The sequence below is a fragment of the Manis pentadactyla genome, chromosome 9, assembly GCF_030020395.1.
Source record: "Manis pentadactyla isolate mManPen7 chromosome 9, mManPen7.hap1, whole genome shotgun sequence".
NCBI classification, from domain to species: domain Eukaryota; kingdom Metazoa; phylum Chordata; class Mammalia; order Pholidota; family Manidae; genus Manis; species Manis pentadactyla.
In genome coordinates, this window is record NC_080027.1 from 22,134,453 (window position 1) to 22,162,216 (window position 27,764).

A 27,764-nucleotide genomic window follows, 5' to 3' on the forward strand; every position below is an offset into this window, starting at 1 on the left:
CTCTCTATGACATTTCTGATTTATTTTTCCGTTTTCCCAGAGCTGCTCAATGGGAACAAAATTCTACTATGAATTATCTCACCCTATCTCACATGGAAGGCTATAAGTTTTTTTTATTTTTTCAAGGGAAATAACAGAGACTATTGAATTGTAATATGCTATATCTCTCTCTTCTCTTACGGATTCATACATGTTAGATATCTGCTCAGTTCCCTACAAAGTTTTGTGTAATTTTTTCTTATATCAGATAGTAGCAGATGTAGCAGCGCAATAGCACCTGTGGTTCCTTTGTTGAAATCTCACATCTGAAACTAACAGCCAATTATACATCAGCTTATTTGATGTGAAAAAGTTAAATTTCAAATATATATATCTGCCTAACAACTATGCTTTTCTAGAACAGTTGAATAATGAGTACAATTACTGTTATAAGAAAGGTTCCCTTCATCCCACCTTACCCTCTATCTCTCCTAGATTCTATGTTAGGTACATTTAGAATCACAATAAAAACTGGTGTAAAGACTCAGAAATTACACAGAGATCACAAATGTTCTTCTACAGATGCAAATCTACTGTTACTGGAATGGTCCCTTTGTACAACTATCTTAAAGGTTTTACCTTCTGCCTACAGGTCCTAACAGATCTACTCAATTAGTGTTAAATTATCACTCTCCTTGCTTAAAAGTAGGAATAGTGAAAGAGAAGAAATAATTTTAATGGGTGAAATTCTAAGTAACTGCATTTTTTAAATGTAAATTGGCATAGAAAGCATATTAAGAAAATTAATTTTATATAGTAAATTTAAAAAACATTTCTCAAATGATTTCATTACCATCATTATAACCACAGTAATTTTTTTTTATGTTAGGTTCCCACTAGGCCATATTATGCTAGAATGACTAACTTCCATTTTCTCTTGAAGTGTTAACTTGCAGTTCACCAAACCTGTCACTAAATTACAAAATAAGTTCAATATTGTGTGACTATAGTTAGAAGGCTCTCACTGCAAAAAAAGGGGAAAAAAATAAATTCATATTTGAGCTCCCCATAATGGAGATTTTTTTCAACAGTAAAACATTCACAGTGAATTGAAACTAGAAATTCTACTTTTAGAAATAACTAAACATAAGTTGCCAATTTATCAATCTTGATTTAAAAGAGGATCTTTGCATTGAATATAAGTTTTAACAATATTCCACTAAGTTTTTACAGATATAGGAATAATTAATAAACCCATCAAATGTTGTGAAAGAAATATAGTACTTATAATATGATAAAATGTAACATATAAATAATTACATTAATATAAAATCATAGAATTGATATAAAATAATTAATTACAACCAAGCCTTCAATATCATGGTTCCAGTGAAAGTGCCAGGTACTATGTATGTAAGAGTAATTAGTTGATGATGAGAATTTGAATTTACTAGCTGGGCTGCTATCACCATCTCTCTGATGTTCTCTTTCATAAGATGTATGCTCGTATGTAAGTCCTTCATCTTCTCAGGAAGCACCTGTTGATATCAAGTTCTACAGAAATCTCCACTGTGCTCACCTTTCAATGCCACAAAAAAAAAAAAACTTTTCAATTTTCGTATTTGCCCTTAACAAGCACATTGTGGGCTAGATTTTCAGGCAAGGGTGCTTCTATAGCCATTTGTATTTTCAAAAAGCCTCTTTTTCTATTGCTCTTTTTCCTTCATTTTCACGTGATGGAGAGGCTGTGTCACATTCCAAGGATATGATAAGTTTTGTGACATCAAAACAAAGAATGCATATTTTTCCCTCTGGGTCTGCTTTTCACAAATTAATTTTTAATGAAACTAATTTTTGCATTTTAAAGCATTTGCTTTGCAGAAGGGCTTAAACCACTTCAGAGGCCTTTTCTGGTCAGGTGGAGTGTGCCGCTGAGCACGCTGACACCTGTCCCCGAAAAAGTTAATCAGTTTTTTCCCCACCTCCAATTGTCCTTGGGGCTCTTGTGAAGAAATCTGAATAGTGTATCTTAGATCCAAGGGGCCCCATGGGCCCCTTCATTCAGCACCTGAATATTCCTGCCTTTATACCATCTGGGAGGCTTCTGCCTTTCCTGGGGATGCTCCTGTTCCCCAGCCACTTGTGTGGGGGAGAAGCTGGTGGCACCAGTGTTTTCCATGGTGGCCTTGCAATGGGAGGGGCTGGAGCGGGTGCAGGGCAAGGATGATGCCGGCAAAGTTGGAGGTGGACTCAAAGTCTGGACTAATATTCCCTCCTCTTTCCTCTCTCTGTTTCTCACTCCTGTGAAACAGGCTTTGCTCTCTGGCTGCTTGCGAGATCTTTGTGTTATAAGACACCACCGCCTGTTTCTCTTCATGTAGGTGATGCAGCATGAATGCCTGCACAGAAGGGATCTCATCCACCTTCCTTGTTTTCTCACAGATCAATTCCATTGCAAAACAGTATAGTAGTTTAGTGAGCAGCTGAATGGCCATTGTTCTTCTGGTGCCAATATCTATTGGGGCCATATTGTGTTATCACAAAATATTATTTTGCTTAGTCATAGCTTCACAGCTGTAATCTGACCACCTATTCAAAATATATCCTCATAGACTTTCCTGGGGATGGAGGGATGGAAGGAGCATTCCCCATTCTTGAAAGTATAAAAAAAGAATGCAGAGAACACAAAAATAAAAAACAAACACAGATGAACCAGAAACAAATGCAAACTAACCAAACAAATGCAAATGAGCCCCAAACAAACACCAACAGATCAGAAACAAATGCAGACTAACAGGTTCACAAATCAGAAGTCCAACAACTGTTCCCCTCTCCAGCAGGGTACCCCGATCAAATGCAAAACAAATCGGCTTTCCCCGCAAAGAAAGCCCAGAAGGAGAGGAAGGGAGTTTCTGGTTGTGCACACCAGAGTGACTTGCCTACTTCAAAGGTCAAGGCCACGGACTCACAGAGGTTTGTGGATTCCTTGCTCTACAGGAGGGACTGGGGCAGTTGGTGCCATTCAGGGAGATGAGAGGGGACGTCCCCAGAACAAACGGTCCAGGCAGCTCCTACAGGCTGACCCAAGGAATCCCTGACTGGGGCGACTGGCCACGAGCATCAGCCCCTGGCTCACCAAATTTGTTACTGAGTCCAAGCTACTGCCGCTCGCTGCTCAGCATGCCCATAAGTCGAAAGTCAAGGTGTTTGGGCAAGGAAAGCAATTTATTTGGAAAGCCAGCAGACCAAGAAAATGGCAGACTCATGACCCCGAGAACCGTCTGGACCCAGGGTCAACTCCAAGCTTCTTCTATATTAGGGAAGGGGGAGCGAGAGGGGGTTGAGCCCAGGAGGTGATAAGAGATTCAGACGTCTGGACATCAGCAAGGCTCTGAGGAGGGCTGTGGACTCCTCTTCCATGGTTAACTGACTCCAGGCATTTTGTTGACATGTGTCTGCTGACAATGTTCGTACGAGTCCTTGGCAATCAGTCAGCATTTCTGTGCCCTGTTATCTCCTCAGGGGAGCTGAGTTCCGGGTAAGGGGCTGCTTGCATCAATATTAAAACATGAGCAAAATTCCTTTTGATGATTAACAAGACTACGTGCAAGGTTACAGGGCAAACCAGAAGCTTTTTGGTCCAAAGATCAAGGCAGCAAAGGAGACAGATACAATATGAAGTCGGAGATGCCACTTTTTCACTCAGTTATGATAATAATGGGTAACATTTTTTAAGTTTCCATGTGTTTTTGAAAATATTTAATTGTGACAGTTACAGATTAAAATATTTGAACAACTATATAAAAGGCCTCCACAATAAAAGGGGTTCTTTGTAGGACTCTAAATATCATTAAATATAACCCCAATATTACTGAGAGTGAAAATTGCTTACTCAAATCAATACTAACAGAATTACTATCATAATTATCAATGTGTTTTTAGAAAAATGTAGTTCACAATGGCAATAACCTGCTAATTATTCCTTAGTGTCCCTTGTAATGAGCATGTTGGAATACTTCAGTTATTAGGTCCCTGATGACATGAGATGGCATATAAAAGTCCTCGGTTCTAGTGGTGAAATTATTCATTTAAGTAATTGGAAAACAGCTTCCTCCTTGGTAAGTAGCTTCTGTGGTTACTAGACTGGCTTTAAAGGTGTAAAAATAGGCTTTTGTGGAACAAAGAGCAGAACCACTGATCTATGCCTAAATAGTTGAAAAACATTTCTCAGTCATTATTGTACCACAAAGTAATGTATCTTGTGCTACTCTTTCTTATAAAGTTTCATTTTTACCACTCCATACCTCTACCAAGTGTATAGCAAACTGATCTACTAGCTATTAAATCCTGGACAGAAAGAGCAAATTACTGCATAATTATCATTCTAAGACATACTCCATAAGTCAGTTTATTTTTAAATAAATATACATGTATTTCTTCATATCATTAGTCCATTCATTAATTCACTACTTCCTTGAATCCTCTGAGTCAGCTAATATGCTATATTTGGGGTAAAAAAGTTAAGGGAAATCAGATGTAATCTCTGAGCAAGGAGCCGTGTCTCCACTGAAAGAAAGTCATTGATCAAGCAAATAAAATAAAACTAGCAACCATGAATTGTGATAGATACTAAATTCTAAGTATATTTATTGGAGTTTATATCTGAAAGGGAGTTTGGATTCAGATTCTTTACTTGATTGCTTGTTTGTTGAGATGAAATAACCTTGTAATTGTGTCTAATTACTTTTCTCTTTCCACCAGTAGAACATCTTAGGATGTTAGAATTCTCATAGAAAGGAAGCAATACGGAATATGGAATTTATAGAAGGCAACTACACTTTGGTGACTGGGTTTATTCTATTAGGGTTTCCTACTCGCCCTGAACTGCAGATTGTCCTGTTCCTCGTTTTTCTAACATTGTACGGTATGATTTTAATGGGGAACATTGGATTGATGACGTTAATCAGGATTGATCCACACCTTCAAACCCCCATGTATTTCTTCCTTAGCAACCTCTCCTTTGTAGACCTTTGTTACTCCTCAGTCATTGTTCCCAAAATGCTGGTTAATTTTCTCTCAGAGAATAAATCTATTTCTTATCATGGCTGTGCCCTGCAGTTTTATTTTTTCTGTACTTTTGCAGATACAGAATCCTTTATCTTGGCTGCCATGGCATATGACCGCTATGTCGCCATCTGTAACCCTTTACTGTATACAGTTGTGATGTCTCGGGGCATCTGCATATGGTTGATTGTCTTGTCATACATTGGAGGCAACATGAGTTCCCTGATTCACACATCCTTTGCGTTTATTCTGAAATACTGTGATAAAAATGTCATTAATCATTTTTTCTGTGACCTACCTCCCCTGCTTAAGCTGTCCTGCACAGACACAACAATTAATGAGTGGCTTCTCTCTACATACGGCAGCTCAGTGGAAATTACCTGTTTCATTATCATCATCATTTCGTATGTTTTCATTCTTCTCTCAGTCTTAAAGATCCGCTCTTCCAGCGGAAGGAAGAAAACCTTCTCTACCTGTGCCTCTCACCTGACCTCTGTGGCGATCTATCAGGGGACTCTTCTCTTCATTTATTCGCGTCCCAGCTATCTGTATTCTCCCAACACTGATAAAATCATCTCAGTGTTCTACACCATTATCATCCCAGTGCTGAACCCACTTATTTATAGCTTGAGAAATAAAGATGTAAAAGATGCCGCTAAGAAAGCTGTGAGATCAAAGGCAGATTCCTCATGAGATATCGCATTCCAAGATTCACCTAAATTCCCAATTACAAACTCTAATTGGAAAAATGCAACAATCTTACAAGCAAGCACACTTCTCCCGCAAGGGATTTTATCAAACACTTTCTTTTCACACAGATGTTTTTTGCTGTACCTTTATTTATTATATTATTATTTTTACTCTATGGTAAATATAACATGTTTTGACCTGGAAATATCAAAGTGTATAAAAGAAAGTGTTGGCACCTAAATAGTAGCAGCATAGGTGAGTCACCTGCTTTAGGGTGATGTTAGACTAATGAACTTTTAAGCACACTGTAGCATTTCCTTTGCCTTAAAATAAACTACATGGTTAGAAGCCATGCCATGTGAAAGAATATGATGATGAATAAGGAATTCTATATTTTAACAAAAGAATTTTGGGCAAGAAAGATAATCAAGAACAACTCACTATTCCAGTGAGAACAAAATACTGGTTCATGGTGGGAGAGGTCCAACGCCGTCAACCTGTGAGTAGCTCAGGGAAAGCACCTTTTAGGCCCGGTGTTTGTACCCGCTGGGCATGCGTGGCCCTGGGAGTGACCCTGACATCAGCCCTGGTGGTCGAGAGCCCGCTGGCTGGATCCAGGCATTCTCCACTTCTGCTGCCAGGGTTTGTTTGAATTTATTGCAAAAGCTGGAAATCTACCTCTCATTTTTAATTCTCTGAAGGGTTTAGGCAAAATTGATATCACTAATTTGTCAATTGTGTGGACTAATTTCCTGCTGAAACTCTTGAAGGTCTGTGTACCTGGAGTTTTGCTGTTTTGTTGTTGCATTTTTAATAACAGCTTAACGGAGGTACGAATATAATTAGCAAGATGGAGAGTCAAGGGAGATCTCTCATAAGGTAAGAGCAGATTGAAGAATCATGAAAACATGAGAAACTACATAACATAGTTGGAGAATGGTGAAAGGCTTTTCTTTGGACTCGTATATAGGGTACATTGAGGAGATTAGTAAGGGAGAAAATACTCTCCTGATAAGTTTCAAAAATACGCACATTTTTAAAATGTAAAACATATTTCCTATTACCAAAATTTTCACCTCTAGGAGGCACAGCTGATTTCAGTTGCTTATGTCTGAATCGGTTAGCCCATCATATTTTACTTTTAAGATTCCTTCACAGTCTTTCAGTACTAGAAATATTCTCTTGAATCATCTAGACCTATTGTTTCTGATAAGGAAGTTAAGCATTAGAGAATTTGAAGGTGTTCTGATGAATCAAAGACAGAACTAGTTGGTTGAAGAATTGAGTCTAGAAAGGGGTTACCTTTCTTCCCAGAGGATCAATTTAGAGAATGACATGAGATAATTTGATGAATGTGAAACTATTCGTTAACAGAAGATTAGTTTATTTTCTTTCAGCTATCTTTCTGCTATCTATCCTTGTTTATACCACTGCCGCAATGAAAACAATGAATCTATCAGTCAGACCCCAAATCTTCTTGTGTTCCTTTTTCACTCCATATCATGAACTTACTGATATATATTTGTCCCTATAGATTAGTTTGCATTTTATATAATTTGTATAAATGGCATCCTGTAGCTTATACTCTTCCCTTTGTGGTTCCTTCCACTCACCATAATAATTTTGAGATTCATGCATGTTGTTTCATATTTCAATAGTTTATTTCTTATTTATACATATTATTCCAGTGTAATGATAGATCACAGTTTGTGTAATCATTCACCTCTTGATGGATATTTGAGTTTGCTTTCAGTTTTTTGGCTATTACAAATAAAAGTGCTATAAATATTTATGTATGAGTCATCACAGGGACATGTGATTTAAATTCTTTTAGGTAAACAGGAAAGAAATAGTTGGATGACAGTGCAAATATAAGTATAATTTCAAATAAACTGTTCAGTTACTTCTCAAAGTGATGTAGCACATTACATGCAAGGGCAGTGCAAGAGAGTTTAAATTTCATAACTTCTTACATAATACTTGGTATCATCAGTATTTTTAATTTTAGCCCATCTAGTAGTGTATCATGGTTTCTCATTTTGGGCTTTAATTCACATTTACCTAATAACTATGATGTTATTAAGCATATTCTTATGTGCTAATTGCCATTTACATATATTCTTTGGTGAAGTATCTTCACAAACAATGTTCACATTTTTTATTGGGTTATGTGTTTTCTTATTATTGATGAGAATTGTTCATATATTCCGGTTATACATTCTTTGTCAGATTTACGGCTTGTAAATATTTTCTTCAGTTTATCTATCTACCTACCTACCTACCTACCTGTCATACCTATATTATAAAGTCATACATAATAGTAATAATAAATGACTCCTGAAAAAAAAATCTGATTGTATTCTGTTATCTTTTTCTATGTAAATACTATCCCAAAATTGCATGGTTTAAAATAATGAACATTGGAATATATTCGGTTCTTCCTCATACTGACTGAGACCCATGGTATTGAGCTGGATGATAGGCTAGGCTGTACAGTCTCCCATGACTGGCACAAGGGTGACAATGACCTAAAGATTCAATCAGCTGGGTCCCCTTCCCTTTCCATGTAAGCTCAAAGCCTGTCACATGGTTTATCCAGAAGGTTAGTTGGACTTATGTGGCAACTCATGGCTTTCAGAGACTGTCTTCATAAATGCTGGATTCAGAAGTGATATATAATATTTCTGGCAATTTATGTTCAAAGCAGTTAAAGCACAGCAAAAATTCAAAGGGAGAACAAATAGGCACTGTGTCTCTAAGGAAAATGTGGGAAGTTGTGTATAGCCATCTTTAATCTACCCAACCTGTCAACAGCCCATTGCAGAATAAATTTCATCTTCCACATTTTTAAATGAATTAGGCTTTTTTTTTTTGCTGTGCATATACTTAACAAAGTCATGAATGAAGCTATATTTGAATAGCAAACACATAGAAAGGAGAGTGACAGACATTACAATCATTCATTCAATCAAGTCATTGTAAAAGAGGTGTGAATTCTGGGACCTTTGGAAATAGATCACACCAGATCCCAAGGTGGTAGACCAAGATACAAAAAGTATGGAGAGTCCCATTGCTATCTCTTGGGAAAAATTTAGGGGGGATGAAAAAGTGTAATTCCCAGTATTCCTCAAGTTGCAAAGAACTAGTAAGGATAACCTCTTATTAAAATTATTTTTAGAAAAAAAGTGTAACTCTGCTTTTTCAAAAAAATTATTACCTATACAAATATGTTTAAATAAATCATACTTGCAAATATGAGTTATATTAGTAGAAAAAAATACAGAATCCAGTATTTTGCTAGTCTTTGTATATCACCTCCCACTTTTGTAGTCTGCAATAACTTAATAAATATTTAGAAAGCAATTACCTCTACAAATCCTTATTCTAAGGACTTCAAAAACTATGAAAAATAAACATTGACCTTATTCCTGAACCTGTAAGTGTATTAAAGAAATTCTTTTATGACTAAAGTAAATGTAACTCAAGAATAAACATACTAAGTAAAAAGAATGTGATAGAGTCATAAAATCAATGAAATGTATGTGAATTGGCATGTCATGGGGGATGGAAGTAAGAAAATGCTTAGTGATGAAGATACCTTGAAACGAAAAGAAAACAGAATATTTATATCATCATTATTCATAATAGCTAAAAAGTATAAACAACACAAATACGTTCATCAACTGATGAATGGATCAACAAACTGTGTTATATCTAAAAATGAAATATTTTCGGCCATAAAATGTTACAAAATTCTCACACTTTCAATGCAGATGAAACCTGTAAACATTACACTGAATCAAAGAAGCCTGACATAGCAAAAAAAAATACTGCATGATTCAGTTTACATGATAGGTCCCGAATTTTCAAACAGAATCAGAAAGTAGAGAAGGAGTTGCCAAAAGCTGAGAAGCAGAAGCAACCGCTAATAGATAAGGGTTCCTTGTTGGATTGATGGAAATTGTTCTGGAATTAGTGGTGATGGCTGTGCAATTTTGTGAATATATTAAAAACCAAGGATTTTTGATTAAAGACGGCGGCGTGAAAGGAGAGACAGAGGCTTCCTCCTAAAACTGGATACAATTAGAAAATTTAATTGGTGCAACTAATCCTGAGAGAGCAACAGGAAAGAGGACGGCGTCAGACTGCACACACCTGGAGAAAAGAGCAGACCTCAGCGAACGGGGTAACGTCCGAAAGCTGTGGCTCCCGGGTCCGAGCCCCTCCCCCACCCCAGCTCACCGGCGGGAGGAAGACAAACAGAGCAGGGAAGGAGTGGAAGGCTTGGGACTGCTGAATACCTAGCTCCGGAGATCTGCGCTGGGAGCACAAACCTACATTTCATGGAGATTTCATGAGACTCACATGACTACTGGGTTGGAAAGTTAATACAGGCAGAGTTCCTGGGGAGACTGGGATTACAGCTGCTTGTGGAAAGCAGGGATCCATATCTGGCTGCTCTGGGACAAAAACTTATACCTGTGTGCCTGGTCCACTGGCTCAGGCAGTGGAGAAAGGCAAGGGAGCCAGGAGGCGGGGAACAGCTCTTTCCTCCCCCCAGGCAGCAGTACCGCTCCCTTGCAACCCCTGACATTGCTTCAGGGGCTCTGCAGCTACAGAGACTACAGCTTCTGGACACTAGAGGGCGCCATATACAAACATGAAACGCCAAAGGAACCTTGTCCAGAGTAAAATTGTTAATACAACTCCCGAGAAAGATTTAAATGATATGGACCTCATGACTCTTCCTGAAAGGAACTTCAAAATAAAAATAATCAACATCCTAATGGAGGTACGGAAAGACATCCAAGAACTCAGGAATGAATTCAGGTCAGAGATCCAATCGTTAAAGAGCACGATGGAGGGTATTAAAAGCAGGTTGGATACGGTGGAGGAGACAATAAATGAAATAGAAACTAGAGAAGAGGAATACAAAGAAGTTGAGGCACAGAGAGAAAAAAAGGTCTCTAAAAATGAAAGAATATTAAGAGAACTGTGTGACCAATCCAAGAACAATATCCGCATTATAGGGGTACCAGAAGAAGAAGAGAGAGAGAGAAGGGATAGAAAGTGTCTTTGAGGAGGTAGTTGCTGAAAACTTCCCCAATCTGGGGAAAGACATAGTCTCTCAGGCCATGGAGATCCACAGATCCCCCAACACAAGGGACCCAAGGAACACAACAGCAAGACACATAGGATTTAAATGGGAAAGATCAAGGATAAGGACAGACTGTTAAAAGCAGCCAGAGGCAGAAATAACATCACATACAAAGGAAAGCCCATCAGACTAACATCAGACTTCTCAGCAGAAACCTTACAGGCCAGAAGGGAGTGGCATAATGTATTTAATGCCATGAAGCAGAAGGGCCTGGAACCAACATTACTTTATCCATCAAGATTATCATTTAAATTTGAAGGAGGGATTAAACAATTTCCAGATAAGCAAAAGCTGAGAGAGTTTACCTACCACAAACCATCTCTACAGTCTATTTTGGAGGGACTGCTATAGATGGAAGGGTTCCTAGGGGTGGATAGATGTCACCAGAGGTAGGAAAATTATGGTAGGGAGGGTGAAGCAGCTGATTGTGAGGCAAATGCAAAATTAAATTGACTACCCCCAAAGCCAATTAAGGGATAGAGAAAAAGTATAGAATCTGAAACCTAATATATGAAGAATAAAGGAGGAAGAAAAAGGAGGAGAAATAGAAAAGAGCCTTTAGATTGTGTTTGTAACAGCATACTAAGTGAGTTAAGTTAGACTCATAGATAGTAAGGAAAGTAACCTGGAACCTTTGGTAACCATGAATCTAAAGCCTGAAATGGCAATAAGTACATACCTAGCGATAATCACCGTAAATGTAAATGGACTGAATGCACGAATCAAAAGACAGAGTCACTGAATGGATAAAAAAACAAGACCCATCTATATGCTGCTTACAAGAGACTCACCTCAAACCCAAAGACATGCACAGAATTAAAGTCAAGGGATGGAAAAAGATATTTCATACAAACAATAGGGAGAAAAAAGCAGGTGTTGCAGTACTAGTATCAGACAAAATAGACTTCAAAACAAAGAAAGTAACAAGAGATAAAGAAGGACATTACATAATGATAAAGGGCTCAGTCCAACAAGAGGATATAACCATTATAAATATATATGCACCCAACATAGGAGCACCAGCATATGTGAAACAAATACTAACAGAACTAAAGGAGGAAATAGACTGCAATGCATTCATTTTAGGGGACTTGAACACACCATTCACTACAAAGGACAGATCCACCAGACAGAAAATAAGTAAGGACACAGAGGCACTGAACAACACACTAGAACAGATGGACCTAATAGACATCTATAGAACTCTATACCCAAAAGCAACAGGATACACATTCTTCTCAAGTGCACATGGAACATTCTCCAGAATAGACCACATACTAGGCCACAAAAAGAGCCTCAGTAAATTCGAAAAGATTGAAATCCTAACAACCAACTTTTCAGACCACAAAGTTATAAAACTAGAAATAAATTGTACCAAGAAAGCAAAAAGGCTCACAAACACATGGAGGCTTAACAACATGCTTCTAAATAGTCAATGGATCAACAACCAAATTAAAATGGAGATCCAGCAATATATGGAAATAAATGACAACAACAACACAAAGGCCCAACTTCTGTGGGACACAGCGAAAGCAGTCTTAAGAGAAAAGTATATAGCAGTCCAGGCATATTTAAGGAAGGAAGAACAAACCCAAATGAATAGTCTAACATCACAGTTATCAAAATTGGAAAAAGAAGAGCAAATGAGGCCTAAAGTCAGCAGAAGGAGGGCCATAATAAAGATCAGAGAAGAAATAAACAAAATTGATAAGAAAAAAACAATAGAAAAAATCAATGAAACCAAGACCTGGTTCTTTGAGAAAATAAACAAAATAGATAAGCCTCTAGCCAGATTTATTAAGAGAAAAATAGACTCAACACACATCAACAGAATCAGAAATGAGAAAGGAAACATCATGACAGACCCAAAAGAAATACAAAGAATTATTAGAGACTACTATGAAAACCTATATGCTAAGAAGCTGGAAAACCTAGAAGAAATGGACAACTTCCTTGAAAAATAAAACCTTCCAAGACTGACCAAGGAAGAAACACAAAATATAAACAAACCAATTACCAGCAAAGAAATTGAAGCGATAATCAAAAAACTACCCAAGAAAAAAACCCCTGAGCCAGATGGATTTAACTCAGAATTTTATCAGACCTACAGTGAAGACATAATACCCATTCTCCTTAAAGTTTTCCAACAAATAGAAGAGGAGGGAATACTCCCAAACTCATTCTATGAAGCCAACATCACCCTATACCAAAACCAGGCAAAGACCCCACCAAAAAAGAAAATTACAGACCAATATCCCTGATGAACGTAGATGCAAAAATACTCAATAAAATATTAGAAAACCAAATTCAAAAATATATCAAAAGGATCATACACCACGACCAAGTGGGATTCATCCCAGGGATGCAAGGATGGTACAACATTCGAAAATCCATCATCATCCACCACATCAACAAAAAGAAAGACAAAAACCACATGATCATCTCCATAGATACTGAAAAAGCATTTGACAAAATTCAACATACATTCATGATAAAACTCTCAGCATAATGGGTATAGAGGGCAAGTACCTCAACGTAATAAAGGCCATAAATGATAAACCCACAGCCAACATCATACTGAACAGCAAGAAGCTGAAAGCTTTTCCTCTGAGATTGGGAACAAGACAGGGATGCCCACTCTCCCCCCTGTTATTCAACATAGTACTGGTGGTCCTAGCCACGGCAATTAGACAAAACAAAGAGATACAAGGAATCCAGATTGGTAAAGAAGAAGTTAAACTGTCACTATTTGCTGATGACATGATATTGTACATAAAAAACCTTAAAGACTCCACTCCAATACTACTAGAACTGTTATCGGAATTCAGCAAAGTTGCAGGATACAAAATTAACACACAGATTTCTGTGGCTTACCTATACACTAACAATGAGACAATAGAAAGACAAATCAGGCAAACAATTCCATTCACAGTAGCATCAAAAAGAATAAAATACCTAGGAATAAACCTAACCAAAGAAGTGAAAGACCTATACCCTGAAAACTATAAGACATTCTTAAGAGAAGTTAAAGAGGACACTAACAAATGGAAACTCATCCCATGCTCTTGACTAGGAAGAGTTAATATCGTCAAAATCACCATCCTGCCCAAAGCAATATACAGATTTGATGCAATCCCTATCACATTACCAAAAACATTCTTCAACGAACTGGAACAAATAGTTCAAAAATTCATATGGAAACACCAAAGACCCCGAATAGCCAAAGCAATCCTGAGGAAGAAGAACAAAGTAGTGGGGATCTCACTCCCCAACTTCAAGCTCTACTACAAAGCCATAGTAATCAAGACAATTTGGTACTGGCACAAGAACAGAGCCACAGACCATGGGAACAGATTAGAGACTCCAGACATTAACCCAAACATATATGGTCAATTAATATTCAATAAAGGAGCCATGGACTTACAATGGGGAAATGACAGTCTCTTCAACAGATGGTGCTGGCAGAACTGGACAGCTACATGTAAGAGAATGAAACTGGATCACTGTCTAACCCCATGCACATAAGTAAATTCATAATGGATCAAAGACCTGAATGTAAGTCATGAAACCATAAAACTCTTAGAAAAAAACATGGGCAAAAGTCTCTTGGATGTGAACATTAGTGACTTCATGAATATACCTCCCCGGGCAAGGAAATCTTGAACAAGTGGGACTATATCAAGCTGAAAAGCTTCTGTACAGCAAAGGACACCATCAATAGAACAAAAAGGTACCCTACAGTATGGGTGAATACATTCGTAAATGACAGATCCGATAAAGGCTTGACATCCAAAATATATAATGAGCTCATGCACCTCAACAAACAAAAAACAAATAATCCAATTTAAAAATGGGCAGAGGAGCTGAACAGACAGTTCTCCATAGAAGAAATTCAGATGGCCAACAGACACATGAAAAGATGCTCCACATCTCTAGTTATCAGAGAAATGCAAATTAAAACCACAATGAGATATCACCTCACACCAGTAAGGATGGCCACCATCCAAAAGACAAACAACAACAAATGTTGGCGAGGTTGTGGAGAAAGGGAAACCCTCCTACACTGCTGGTGGGAATGTAAATTAGTTCAACCATTGTGGAAAGCAATATGGAGGTTCCTCAAAAATGCTCAAAATAGACTTACCATTTGACCCAGGAATTCCACTTCTAGGAATTTACCCTAAGGATGCAGCACTCCAGTTTGAAAAAGACAGATGCACCCCTATGCTTATCGCAGCACTATTTACAATAGCCAAGAAATGGAAGCAACCTAAGTGTCCATCAATAGATGAATGGATAAAGAAGATGTGGTACATATACACAATGGAATATTATTCAGCCATAAGAAGAAAACAAATCCTACCATTTGCAACAACATGGATGGAGCTAGAGGGTATTATGCTCAGTGAAATAAGCCAAGCAGAGAAAGACAAATACCAAATGATTTCACTCATCTGTGGAGTATAAGAACAAAAGAAAAACTGAAGGAACAAAACAGCAGCAGAATCACAGAACCCAAGAATGGACTAACAGTTACCAAAGGGAAAGAGACTGGGGAGAATGGGAGGGTAGGGTGGGATATGGGTGGGGAAGAAGATAGAGGGTATTATGATTAGCATGTATAATGTTGGGGGTGGGGGAAAGTGGAGGGCTTTGCAACACAGAGAAGACAAGTAGTGATTCTACAGCGTCTTGCTATGCTGATGGACAGTGACTGTAATAGGGTTTGTGGGGGGGACTTGGGGTAGGGGAGAGCCTTGTAAACATAATGTTCTTCAAAAAAATTAAAATAAATAAATTTTTTAAAAATTTAAAAAAAAAAAACCAAAGAAATGTATATGTTAAAATGGTGAATTTTACAATATTTTATTACATTCCAAAAACAAAAATAGACCATTGATGATTAGCAATAGCCGTAAACATAGTGGTGAAGGAGAATGTTTCAAAGATGGAAGATACAAAATGAACAACAGAAAGGCCCTGGATCTGATAAACAGAATTCTATTGGGGTTTCATTCTTTCTGCTTTGACTGAGAAAGAAGTAATTGTGAAAAATCATAAAAATAATGAGCATTTTCTTCCTACCACAGACCAATTAGATGATGAGAGTGAAGTATTCATACTCATCTTTGCTAAAGTTAGTGCTCTATTCACAGGAGAACATACAGAACCAAAAACATAATTGATGACATGCTTGCATAACACCAAAGCCCAAGGGCAGTAATTTCAGAGATTTAAGTCCCAAATGTCAGCTGGTAAAATAAAATGCCTCCCAGCCATTGTTCTCCTACTGAGACCTCCTCATCTCAGGTAGGTTCCCGAGTCTCCTAAATTAACGAATATAGGAAAACATGAGAGATTTTAAATGAATACTTTTATGCCTGCTTGCTCAATTTAATTTTATCCTCCACTTAATTGCCACAGTGATATTTTCTTCTCAGAATTGAAAGATACTGACTATATTAGTATCTACAAAATAACATTTTAATTTTTTTATTTTAATCTAGATTCACTTGAAAGCCTTTACTCCTATCACTTAGCGAGGGTACACATGAATTTAAAGGCTTTTCATTTGTCTTATTTCAAAAGTAGTTGTGGTACCATATTATAAATTACATGAGCAAATATCTATGTAAATCACATGCCATATTCACTTAGGTCTAAAAAAATATATCTGTGCCCCACATTTCAATTCTCGTATGTCAACAGAAACACATACACATGCAAACCTGTGACACACACCAAGACCCATGCAAGGGAGAGAAGCCTATATATCTCAGAAGCATTTATTGTCCTTCATACCACTGCCATTTTTAGTAAAAAGACATTTAAAATCCAAAAAGATGCTAAAGTATGTGTTAGATTCTGTAGTTTTCACTTCTTATTATCACTGTTTCTTTGGCCAAGAGACTCCTTCCTCGGAACCCGACGACTCCACAAATGGGTAATGAGCATTGTGGCAAAGCAATATTACATTTCTAGAGTGAAGGTCAATAATGCATATTTCATGTCTCACCAACTATTAACAAGAACATATACCAAGATCAGTAATACACTTTTTCCACTACTATTAGTCAGTAATGTGCTCATTGTTTCTAGAAATAATTCAAGGTTTTTTAAACCAATCATGTCTTTGAGGAACGTAACAATTGTAATCATTTTTTGAAGCCATGTGAATATTTTCAAGCATAGAATATGTTTTGTCTCATATCTTACAGCCCAGCATTTCACATATTGGTGTCTCTTCAATATTAGTTTGAATATATGAATAAAAGATAAATTCATCCAACTTTACTCCCCAAGATAATGAAGATATGGCTTACAGAAGAGCTTTAGAAAGTCACATACCTCATGACTGACATCTAGATTTAGGTCAGTTTCTCAACTTCCTCTCTCAGATATTTTTTATTATTGTCGTAAAGATAACAATGCCTCTTTAAAGGGCAATTATTGACTGAGTAATATCCTGAGTATAAAAAGACAATTGCAGAAAGAAATTGTGTGCTGCCTTACAGATATTTTGTGAATGTCCAGAATCCTGCATCTTTCAGTTTTTTTATCATTTTCTCAACAGTTTAGGCAAGAAGAACCATGGATAAGGGTAATTGCTCCTCGGTGACTGAATTTATTTTCTTAGGAATTTCCAATAATCCTGGGATGAAAGGGGCCCTATTTACAGCATTTCTTCTTGCTTATCTTATTAACCTTCTGGCAAATCTCGGAATGATCATTCTAATTAGAATGGATTCCCAGCTGCACACACCAATGTACTTTTTCCTTAGCCACCTCTCCTTCTGTGACCTCTGCTATTCCATGGCAGTTGGGCCCAAGATGCTGGTGGACATATTTGAAAAAAATAAGTCAATTCCCTTCTATGGCTGTGCTGTGCAATTGGGGATTTTCTGTACCTTTGCAGATTCTGAGTGTATGCTGCTGGCGGTGATGGCCTTTGATCGGTACAAGGCCATTAGCAACCCCTTGCTCTATAAGGTCAACATGTCCAGCACAGTGTGCTCCCTGCTCATGGCTGGGGTTTACATGGTGGGGATGGCGGATGCTGTGATACACACGACACTAACATTCCGCTTATGTTTCTGTGGGTCAAATGAGATTAACCATTTCTTCTGTGATGCTCCACCTCTCCTATTGTTGTCTTGCTCAGATACACAGGTCAATGAGTTAATGATATTCATAATATTTGGCTTCATTGAAGTGAGTACCATTTCAGGAGTTCTTGTCTCTTACTGTTACATAATCCTATCCGTCTTGAAGATCCACTCTGCTGAGGGGAGGCTCAAAGCTTTCTCCACCTGCACCTCCCACTTAATTGCTGTTGCAATTTTCCAGGGAACTATGCTCTTCATGTATTTCAGGCCAAGCTCTGCCTACTCCCTAGATCAAGACAAAATGACCTCACTGTTTTACACCCTTGTGATTCCCATGCTTAACCCTCTGATTTACAGCCTGCGGAACAAGGATGTGAAGGAGGCCTTGGAAAAACTGAAAACTAAAAGGTGGTTTTGAGCAGTTGTATTAAACAGACACACACATAGCATGGTTGTTGTTTTTATAAAATATTGGATGACACAAGAGAAACGAGTTGTCTCAACTACAATAAAATGACTATTTGTTCTGAAGTCCCATCACGATAATGTCATTGTTCCCCATATGATGCTGTGTTGTATGTGTCTAAACTTAAATACGTTACTCCTTCTTTACGTAAATCTCTCCTGACCTTTGTAGTTCTGCCATATTTTTATTGGTTCGTCTTTTCATTCTAACATTAGTTTATTACAGCAAAATTTGTCGTGTGTTTAATAAATGACCTGAGCATTTAGATGTTTTGTATCTCAAGGCACACCAGCAGATTCTACACTAACGACACCTATAGCCTAGTATAAATAACCAACATTCATTGACTAAGCACTCAAATAATTCATAAGCCTCAAAATTGTGATGAAAATGAGGACTCTACATCCAAAGCAGCATGTCCAAATTTAATGTAAAATAAAGGCTTCTTTGAATGGAGATATTAAGTGTCAGACGTAAAAAGATGCAAGTTGGAAGTGGAAAACATAGTGAAGAGGATCTGACAATTGGAGACGTCCTAAATTGGGCAAATCCATGAGTTTTTAGAAGTAGAGAAGTCATTCATGGATGCCTTGAGGGTCTTATGCTACGTGAAATAGACAGAGAAAGACAATTGTTATATGAATGACCTCACTTAGAAAGGGCATCTAAAAAAGTCAAGCTGAAAAGAACAGACAGTAGAATGGTAGTTGCCAGGGACTGTGGAGGGGGGGAGAAATAGGGAGTGTAACTCTGGGGGGTGGGGAATCTTTCTCCCAGCCAGGGACAAATTACCTTTAAAACTGAAATTAGTCAAAGGGAGAAATAAAGTGGAAGAAACACATTTATTGGTCACAAGCATCTGTCCACTTTTGCTCACCATTGTGCCTCACCTCCTGGCTGCCACGATGGACCCCACCCACACCTCTCCAGTCCAGACATGCCTGGCTCCCCCTTGAAATCACCTATTGATACAGATATGGACTTCTCTCCACCCCTTGGAAACATCTATTGATGTGGAGATGCACTAAGGCCAGGAGAGAGACTCTGGAAATATTGCAATTTTACCCACGGGGAGGTTTGGTCAAATGTTGCAAATGTCTTCTATAAGATGAATAAGATCTGGGGATCAAATGTACATCATAGTGACTCTAGTTAACAATACTATACTGTATATTGAAAACTGCTAAGAGAGTAGATAGTAAATATTATCAACACAATGAAAAAGTGATAATTCTGTGAGGTAATTGATTTGTTTCTTAGCCTTATCTTGATAATGATTTCACAAATCATTCATATATCAAAGTCTATATGTGTATATCTTGAACATACCCAATCTTACCTGTCAACTTTGTCTCAAGAAAGCTGCGGGAAAAAAAAAGAAAAAAGTTTAAATAGTTAGGTTGTAAAGAGCAATGGAAAGGGTCTTGGTAAAACAGCATGGGGCTCTCATTTTCATCAACTCCTCTGTCAATGCTCTAGGAAAATTTCCTTCCCTTCTTGGCCCTTCTGAGTCCCAGTTAAATGTCCCTTTTTGTAATTCACAATGAACTATCCCCTTTAAGCACCATTTTACTATCATGCTGTTTATTAAATCACCGCTTCTAATATGAGATTGGGAGTATTTTTGTCAAGGATTTAGCATTCTTTCCCTGTTGTACAAAACACCCATTGCTGTTTTGGACACAAAACGGGAAAACAAATAAATAATAAATTTAAAACACCAGATAACCTTCCTGGGTGCTCATTATAAGTTCTTAAAATAATTGTATGTGTATAAGGTGTGTGGCTTGAACGTATATACCATGTCAACTCCGGTACTATTGTGTTGATAAAAATCAGAGTTGCTTTCAGTTTTATACTATTGTAAATAAGGTAATGTTGAATATCTTTGTGCATGTGTTTGGGTGTACATACTAACTCATTTCACCATGGCATAAACCTAAGAATGGAATTTTTAGGTCTTAATTACCCATTAGAATTGTACAAGCAAAAAAGCCACTGAATATCTTAGATTTTCTAGCTACCATTTTCAACATTTTCAAAAGTCTTTGTGTGGAAACATTTCAGAATGGAAGGAAAGCCCAAGAAACTTCTCTGTCTTTCAAAGGGAACATTTATGGGACACCATTCCCTGTCACTAGGTATCATGCTGGAAAAAAACTATATAAGGGTTATAACCATACTTTCCTCAAGTAACACATACATTTTTGAAATTGTTACTTCTGAACAAAAGCACAGATAGAAACTTTGTTCAGAATATGTAAATCCAAGAGAAATAGAGTGTCAGTGAATTTCCTTCAGAGTTAGAGGATGTCCACCTGTAATCTGATTAACCCATCTCCATCCCTATGAGACCCATATTTTACAGCATCTAAAGACTGATTTGACCTATATATTGGCTGTTTTATTAGATCTAGTGGGAGTGAGCAAAAGAATAGGAAATATAAATCCCAATAAAGAGAATTTCAAAACAGAGTTAAATGATTCATTTAATTGTGGGCTTCCTCCACCTGAATTTGAAACCAGGTAGATTGTACAAGCTGCAGAAGGGCAAATACTTATAAAAATATAAAAATAACCCTTTCTCGTAGCCTTCTATTCAAAATCAGAGTTTCATAGACACTTAATGGAAGTAGATATCCAACTTTATTGGTATTCAAGCAAATAAAATAAGTACTTGAATGTAGTATTATGACTCTAATATGAAAATAATGAAATATCAATTATTGGCGAGGGTGTGGCTTCCATACACTGAGAGTAGAATAAGAACTGGCACTTTCCCTTATAAAACTGTATGTTTGTGTTTAAGGCTGTACATAAATTGTCTTATAACCTAAAAACTCTTTCCCTAGATTTCTACTGAAGTGTAATAAGTGAATGTGTCCACTCAAAGACAGGTGCAAAAATATTTACCATTGCATTATTTGTAGAAATATAAAACTGTAATCCACTCAAATTGTAATCAACACAATATTACAGGTATTGATAAGTTTTCCTTAAAGCACTAAACATTGTACCTTTTAGGGTTTGCAGGCCATCAGCTCTTACTTGCAAACACTTAGGATCTCCCATGTATCACAAGAGCAACCATCAGCCACCTATAAATAAAAGTTATATCCCATGTCCAGTAAAACGTAAAGTGCCATGGTTTATTGACCCTTGCTCCAGATTAGGTTAATCATGGTCAGTTTAGGAAACTCAAAACAATGAGGATGAATGAACTACCTCCACAAACTACACCGTGGAAAAATGTCACAAACCTAATGTTGAGTAAAATGAGCAAGGGAAAAAGTGTAAAAAGTGTATGATTTCACTACTCTGTACTTACACATGAACCTACCATACTGGACATCAATTAGAGATGGGTGTGGGAATGATTTCTGAGATGCTAATAATTGTTCTATTTTTGGCCTGGTTCAGGTGAAGGGAATCTTTTCATTTAAGAAGACTTACTTGCAGTATATTTTTAAAAATAAAAGTGTTCTGTATGTTTATTAGACTCTAAAAGATTTTCAAAAGCAAAGTATATTCACTATCAGATTGTAAACAAATACAGCATTTTGTTTTTCAAATCTAGCAGTCAGTTAAGCACAATAGGTGTTCACAATATATTTGTAAAATTAATGTAATGCACATATTTCATAGGATATCTCAGTACACAACCATTTAGTAAAAGAGCTGACTTCCTTGCACTGCAAAATCTTTATACACAGAGGCATCTGTAGTCTTTCCTCCATCCTTAACGAAATAATGTACTTTGGTACCTGGTGTCATACCAGGAACCCCGTCATAACACTCAGTGTTTCAGGGACAGACAACTATTTTCCAAAGAATGTGATTTCAGGTAGACGGCTGCCTGCACAGTATTGTTTAGTGTCACCAAAGGTACCCAGAAACCCCTAGATAAAGGTGCATTTTGCTCACTCACATGGAGGCTATGTATAAAATTTCTCTTAAGCCATTTCCAATTATTTATGACTCCACTATTCATGAAAACAGAAATCCACTGGGAAGTAAATTAGGTCATCCAGCTTGAAATAATGTGACTACACAAGCCCGGGTCTAAATCATGGGGTTGGGGTGGGGAGTAGACTGAAGGGAAGTTAGCCTGTGTGGTCTTGAGAACTGCAACTGTTCAAGAAGCTCCAGTGAGGTCCTGATTGAGCAAATGTAACCCAAGGGGTCTTCACATCCCTGAAGACAGGGAAGCACCTGAGAGAAACACGAGTTTGAAAGGAATGGAAGAAAGGACCCAGGACAGCTGCACGCCCTCCCAAAGCATCCCGGAGACTCAGGCAATGGAAGTAAACATCCCATATAACACAAATGCATCAGTTTCTTGAGTGTAATTGGTGGACAATTATTAGCAGTGAGTTAGATGGTTGGGGCTTTGCCCCAGCAATATCTCCCACAGGAATGCATTTGGTATCTTAGTATTGGGATCATTGCACAGAGAACAGCAATGGAATATAAAATATTATCAAAAACTGTCACCAGTAAGCCCTTTTCCCAAATTAAAAAATGTACTAATTTTACAGATTTTATCTTGATGAACTCTCTAGCTCTCTAGAAAGCAAGGAACAAAAACAACAATTTTAAAAAACTGAAAAACACACAAGGAGATTATCTGTCTTCCTGCTACCTTCTTGGTGAGGTTTCTGAATAAACAGGGAACAATCCAGACTACTTAAGACCATGAACTAGTACATGCCTCACCCATCTTAGCCTTCTGTCCTCAGGTTTGCAGTAGTGGCTTACTGGCAATTAAATTAACTGCATTCTGACGGAAAAAGCAGGTGATGTGCATGACTAGCAAAATTACCTTGAAATACCAATCATCAGTAGACATTCACTGAACCCATAGGCATCTCTGCTCTGAAGTACCGCCTTGATTTGCATATTGCAAAATGTCACATTTATTGCATAAATGGAATCCTACATATACACTCTCTCATACACTCATCATAATTACTTCGAGTTTCATGAATGTTTTCTTAGTTTATGCTCCTCACTATCAATATACAGTAACTTGTGCATCCATTCATCTATTGATGGACATTTGCAGTGTTTCCATTTGGGCCATTACAAATAAAATTGCTATAAATATTTCTGCACAAGCCATTGTATGGACATATGATTTAATTTCTTTTGGATAAATATCCAGGAATGAAATGGTCAGACCATAGTGCAGGTCTATCTTTATGTTTCCAAGAACCTGCCAAATTGTTTTAAAAGTGATTGTAGCATTTTACATGCACAACAGCACAACGTGGAGTTTAGGTCTATAACTTCTTCCCTAATAATAGTATATCAGCCACTGAATGAATCGGAACATGAAAAGCACACATAAAGAAAGGAGACACTGCAATTATTAAGGATGTAGTAAAAGCAAGCAAAATTAGTTCTAACCTGGAAAAGAAGCCCAATCACACATGATACCGAGATGGTACATTGCAGTTCAGGAACTAGGGAACATTCTGTCACTCATTGGGTAGGATTTGTGGAGGGTATGAATGAAAAGCTTCCAGTATTTATCAATTTACAGAAACTAGTATGGATAACAGCAAACTTTAATTATATTAAGAAAAAGGGTAAAACTCTGCTTTTTTAGAAATGTCAACATCCATGAAAAATGTTTAAATGTTTTACCCTTGCACATAGGAACTATATTAGGTGAAATAAACCCAAATCCATTATAACACTATCCTATGTACATCAACTTTCATTTTAAATGGACAGAAATACTTAACAATAAGTATTTAGAAAGCAATTACCTTTGCAAATTCTTTTACTGGGAGTTTAGAGAGTACAAAATAGAAACATTTTTCTCATTCCTAATATCCTAAGTTTAGTAGAGAGATTCTTATATGAATAAAACAAACATAATTCAATAAAAAGGGTACTTCATGTAGAGCAAATGATTGAATCACAAAGTCAGTGAAATCGTTAGCAAGTGTTATTAATATGGCATATCAATTATATTTTAATAGAAGAGAAAATGCCATCAAAGGGTAGTAATATTCCTAAATGAGGCATAAAGTAGAATGTTTCAAATACAGATGAAACAAAGCAAAGAACTGAAAGGAGTTAGAAATGGTTAAGGAGAGGTCCACGTGAGCTTCGTCAAATTTCCACTTGCCCTGGAGAATGATATACATTAAAGGAAACCAAAGCATATCATAAAAATAATAATTTGCAGCTTTCTTCCTACTATAGATCAACTTGGGGACAGTAATGAGTATTAAATCCCAGCCTTTGCTAAAGTGGTTTCTGAGTTCACAGGGGAATACACAGAACCGGAAATAGAATTAATGACACATTTGCGTAACACTAAAGCCTTCAGGCTCTAGCTTCAGAGATTTAAGTCCCAAATGTACCTGGTAAAATAAAAGCTATCTGCTCGTTGTTCAGCTACTGAAGACCTGCTCATCTCAGGTAGGTTCCTGAGTTTCCTAATATAAAGAATAAAGGGGAGTACAAACTTAACTTTTTCGGAACAAAAGAGAGATCTGTAAAAAAAGCATTTTATGCCTGCTTACTCAATTAAATAAACTCTGCAATTTAATGGCCAAAATGATATTTCCACTTCAGAACTGGAAGAATCTGAACTTATGAAAAGTACTATTAAAATTATGAATTAAAAAATTTCGTTTTAATTACTTTGTTTTGATGTTGGTCCACAGGAAAGCCTTTTATCACGAGGCAAATGTATACAGGAATTTAAGTTTTTTTGTTTGTTTTATTTAAAAATAATGTAGGTACCACATTACAAATAACATATACAAACTCATTTTCATGTGAACCATGTGCCACATTAATTTAGGTCCTAATAAACATATCCATCCCCCACGTTCCATTTCTCAATTATCAATACAGACATACACACACACACACGCAAATACATGACACACACATAAATACATGTATACACAAGGAAGAGAAGCCTGTGTATCTCAGAAGCATTCACTGCCTCATTTCCATTTTTAAACTTTAAAACTCCATCTAAAATTAAAAGAAATGTACGTGTTAAATTGTCTTTTTTTCTCTTCTTTATAGCACTTTCTTTTGACTTATCAAAAGATTCCTGCTTCAACACCAGACCACTCCACAATTAGGAAATGAGTAATGGGGCGAATAATAACTTTCTAGAGAAAAGTTAATAATGCTTATTTCATGTCTCACCAAATACTAAAGACCACACAGGCCAAGACAGTAACATAATTATTCTTATAATTATTAGTGTGTGACATGCTCATTGTTTCTGAAACTCATACAAAAATCTTTTAAACTAATCAGGTTTTGGAGAAACAATGAAATTTTAATAATTTTTATATCCATGGAATGTTTCAAGCATGGAAAGTGCTTATTCCTGACAGCCTGGATTCTGTGGCAGTGGTGTCACCTAGGTATTATTTTGTAGATATAATGAGATATCACTCCATCCAAATATCCTCCTGGATACAAGGAAGGTAATGCTCAGAAAAATTAAAGAGCTTATAGAAAGTCACACACCTCATGACTGATACATAGATTTATATTAAACTTTCTCAACTGCCTATCCCAGTATTTTTTCATTAATATCATACAGATAGCAATGTCTCTTTAAGAGTGACTGTTGACTGAGTAATTTTCTGAGTTTAAAAAGACAATTACAGAAAGCAATTGTGTTCTGCCTTACAGATAATTTTAAGACTGTCAAAAGCGTATAACATGCAGCTGTCATTTTCCTGATCATTTTCTCAAATGTGCAGAAGAGAACAGAGAAGCATGGATAGAGGTAATTGTTCCTCCGTGACTGAATTTATTTTCTTGGGAATTACCAATGACCCTGGGATGAAGGTGACTGTTTTCACCATGTTTCTAGTGATTTACCTCACTAATTTCATAACAAATCTTGGAATGATCATTATAATTAGAATGGATTCTCAGCTGCACACACCGATGTACTTTTTCCTCAGCCACCTCTCCTTCTGTGACCTCTGCTATTCCACAGCAATTGGTCCCAAGATGCTGGTGGACATATTTGCCAAAAACAAATCAATTCCCATCATTGGTTGTGCTCTACAATTCTTGATTGTCTGTATGTTTGCGGATTCTGAGTGTCTGCTGCTGGCGGTGATGGCGTTTGATAGATACAAGGCCATCAGCAACCCCTTGCTCTACACAGTAAACATGTCCAGCACAGTGTGCTCCCTACTCACGGCTGCAGCTTACGTGGTAGGGATGGCGGATGCTCTGATACACACGACACTAACATTCCACTTATGTTTCTGTGGGTCAAATGAGATTAACCATTTCTTCTGTGATTTACCTCCCCTTTACCTCCTTTCCTGCTCAGATACACACGTCAATGAGTTGGCATTATTCACCTTTTTTGGCTTCATTGAACTGAGCTCCATTTCAGGAGTTCTTATCTCTTATTGTTACATAATCCTATCCGTCTTGAAGATCCACTCTGCTGAGGGGAGGCTCAAAGCTTTCTCCACCTGCACCTCCCACTTAATTGCTGTTGCAATTTTCCAGGGAACTATGCTCTTCATGTATTTCAGGCCAAGCTCTGCCTACTCCCTAGATCAAGACAAAATGACCTCACTGTTTTACACCCTTGTGATTCCCATGCTTAACCCTCTGATTTACAGCCTGCGGAACAAGGATGTGAAGGAGGCCTTGGAAAAACTGAAAACTAAAAGGTGGTTTTAAGCAGTTATATTACACAGACACACACATAGCATGATTGTTGTTTTTATAAAATATTGGATGACACAAGAGAAACGAGTTGTCTCAACTACAATAAAATGACTATTTGTTCTGAAGTCCCATCACGATAATGTCATTGTTCCCCATATGATGCTGTGTTATATGTGTCTAAACTTAAATACGTTACTCCTTCTTTACGTAAATCTCTCCTGACCTTTGTAGTTCTGCCATATTTTTGTTGGTTCATCTTTTCATTCAAGTATTAGTTTATTACAGCAAAATTTGTCGTGTGTTTAATAAATGACCTGAGCATTTAGATGTTTTGTATCCCAAGGCACACCAGCAGTTTCTACACTAATGACACCTATAGCCTAGTATAAATAACCAACATTCATTGACTAAGCACTCAAATAATTCATAATAAGCTTCAAAATTGTGATGAAAATGGGGACTCTACATCCAAAGCAGCATGTCCAAATTTAATGCAAAATAAAGGCTTCTTTGAATGGAGATATTAAGTGTCAGACCTAAAAAGATGCAAGTTGGAAGTGGAAAACATAGTGCAGAGGTTCTGACAACTGGCGACGTTCTAAATTGGGCAAAT

At 37.2% G+C, this 27,764-nt stretch overlaps 3 protein-coding genes across 3 annotated transcripts; all 3 read left to right on the top strand.

Annotated features, from left to right (window-relative positions):
- The first annotated feature begins 4,791 nt into the window (after positions 1 to 4,791).
- On the top strand, positions 4,792 to 5,736 carry LOC118911050 (olfactory receptor-like protein OLF1). Its single transcript, XM_036882698.2, has one exon. The coding sequence runs from the start codon at positions 4,792 to 4,794 to the stop codon at positions 5,734 to 5,736; it is 945 nt and encodes a 314-aa protein (XP_036738593.2).
- An 11,743-nt stretch (positions 5,737 to 17,479) lies between these two features.
- LOC118908062 (olfactory receptor 5W2-like) lies at positions 17,480 to 18,415 on the top strand. Its single transcript, XM_036877126.2, has one exon. It carries the CDS (start codon positions 17,483 to 17,485, stop codon positions 18,413 to 18,415), a length of 933 nt encoding a protein of 310 aa, XP_036733021.2. The 5' UTR covers positions 17,480 to 17,482.
- A 7,812-nt stretch (positions 18,416 to 26,227) lies between these two features.
- Positions 26,228 to 27,163, top strand: LOC118911061 (olfactory receptor 5W2-like). The gene has a single exon (XM_036882722.2). It carries the CDS (start codon positions 26,231 to 26,233, stop codon positions 27,161 to 27,163), a length of 933 nt encoding a protein of 310 aa, XP_036738617.2. The 5' UTR covers positions 26,228 to 26,230.
- Positions 27,164 to 27,764: the final 601 nt, after the last annotated feature.

Bases quoted from the DNA above. Each gene is read 5' to 3' on its own strand.
- LOC118911050 (XM_036882698.2), top strand. From the start codon at position 4,792: ATGGAATTTATAGAAGGCAACTACACTTTGGTGACTGGGTTTATTCTA.
- LOC118908062 (XM_036877126.2), top strand. From the start codon at position 17,483: ATGGATAAGGGTAATTGCTCCTCGGTGACTGAATTTATTTTCTTAGGA.
- LOC118911061 (XM_036882722.2), top strand. From the start codon at position 26,231: ATGGATAGAGGTAATTGTTCCTCCGTGACTGAATTTATTTTCTTGGGA.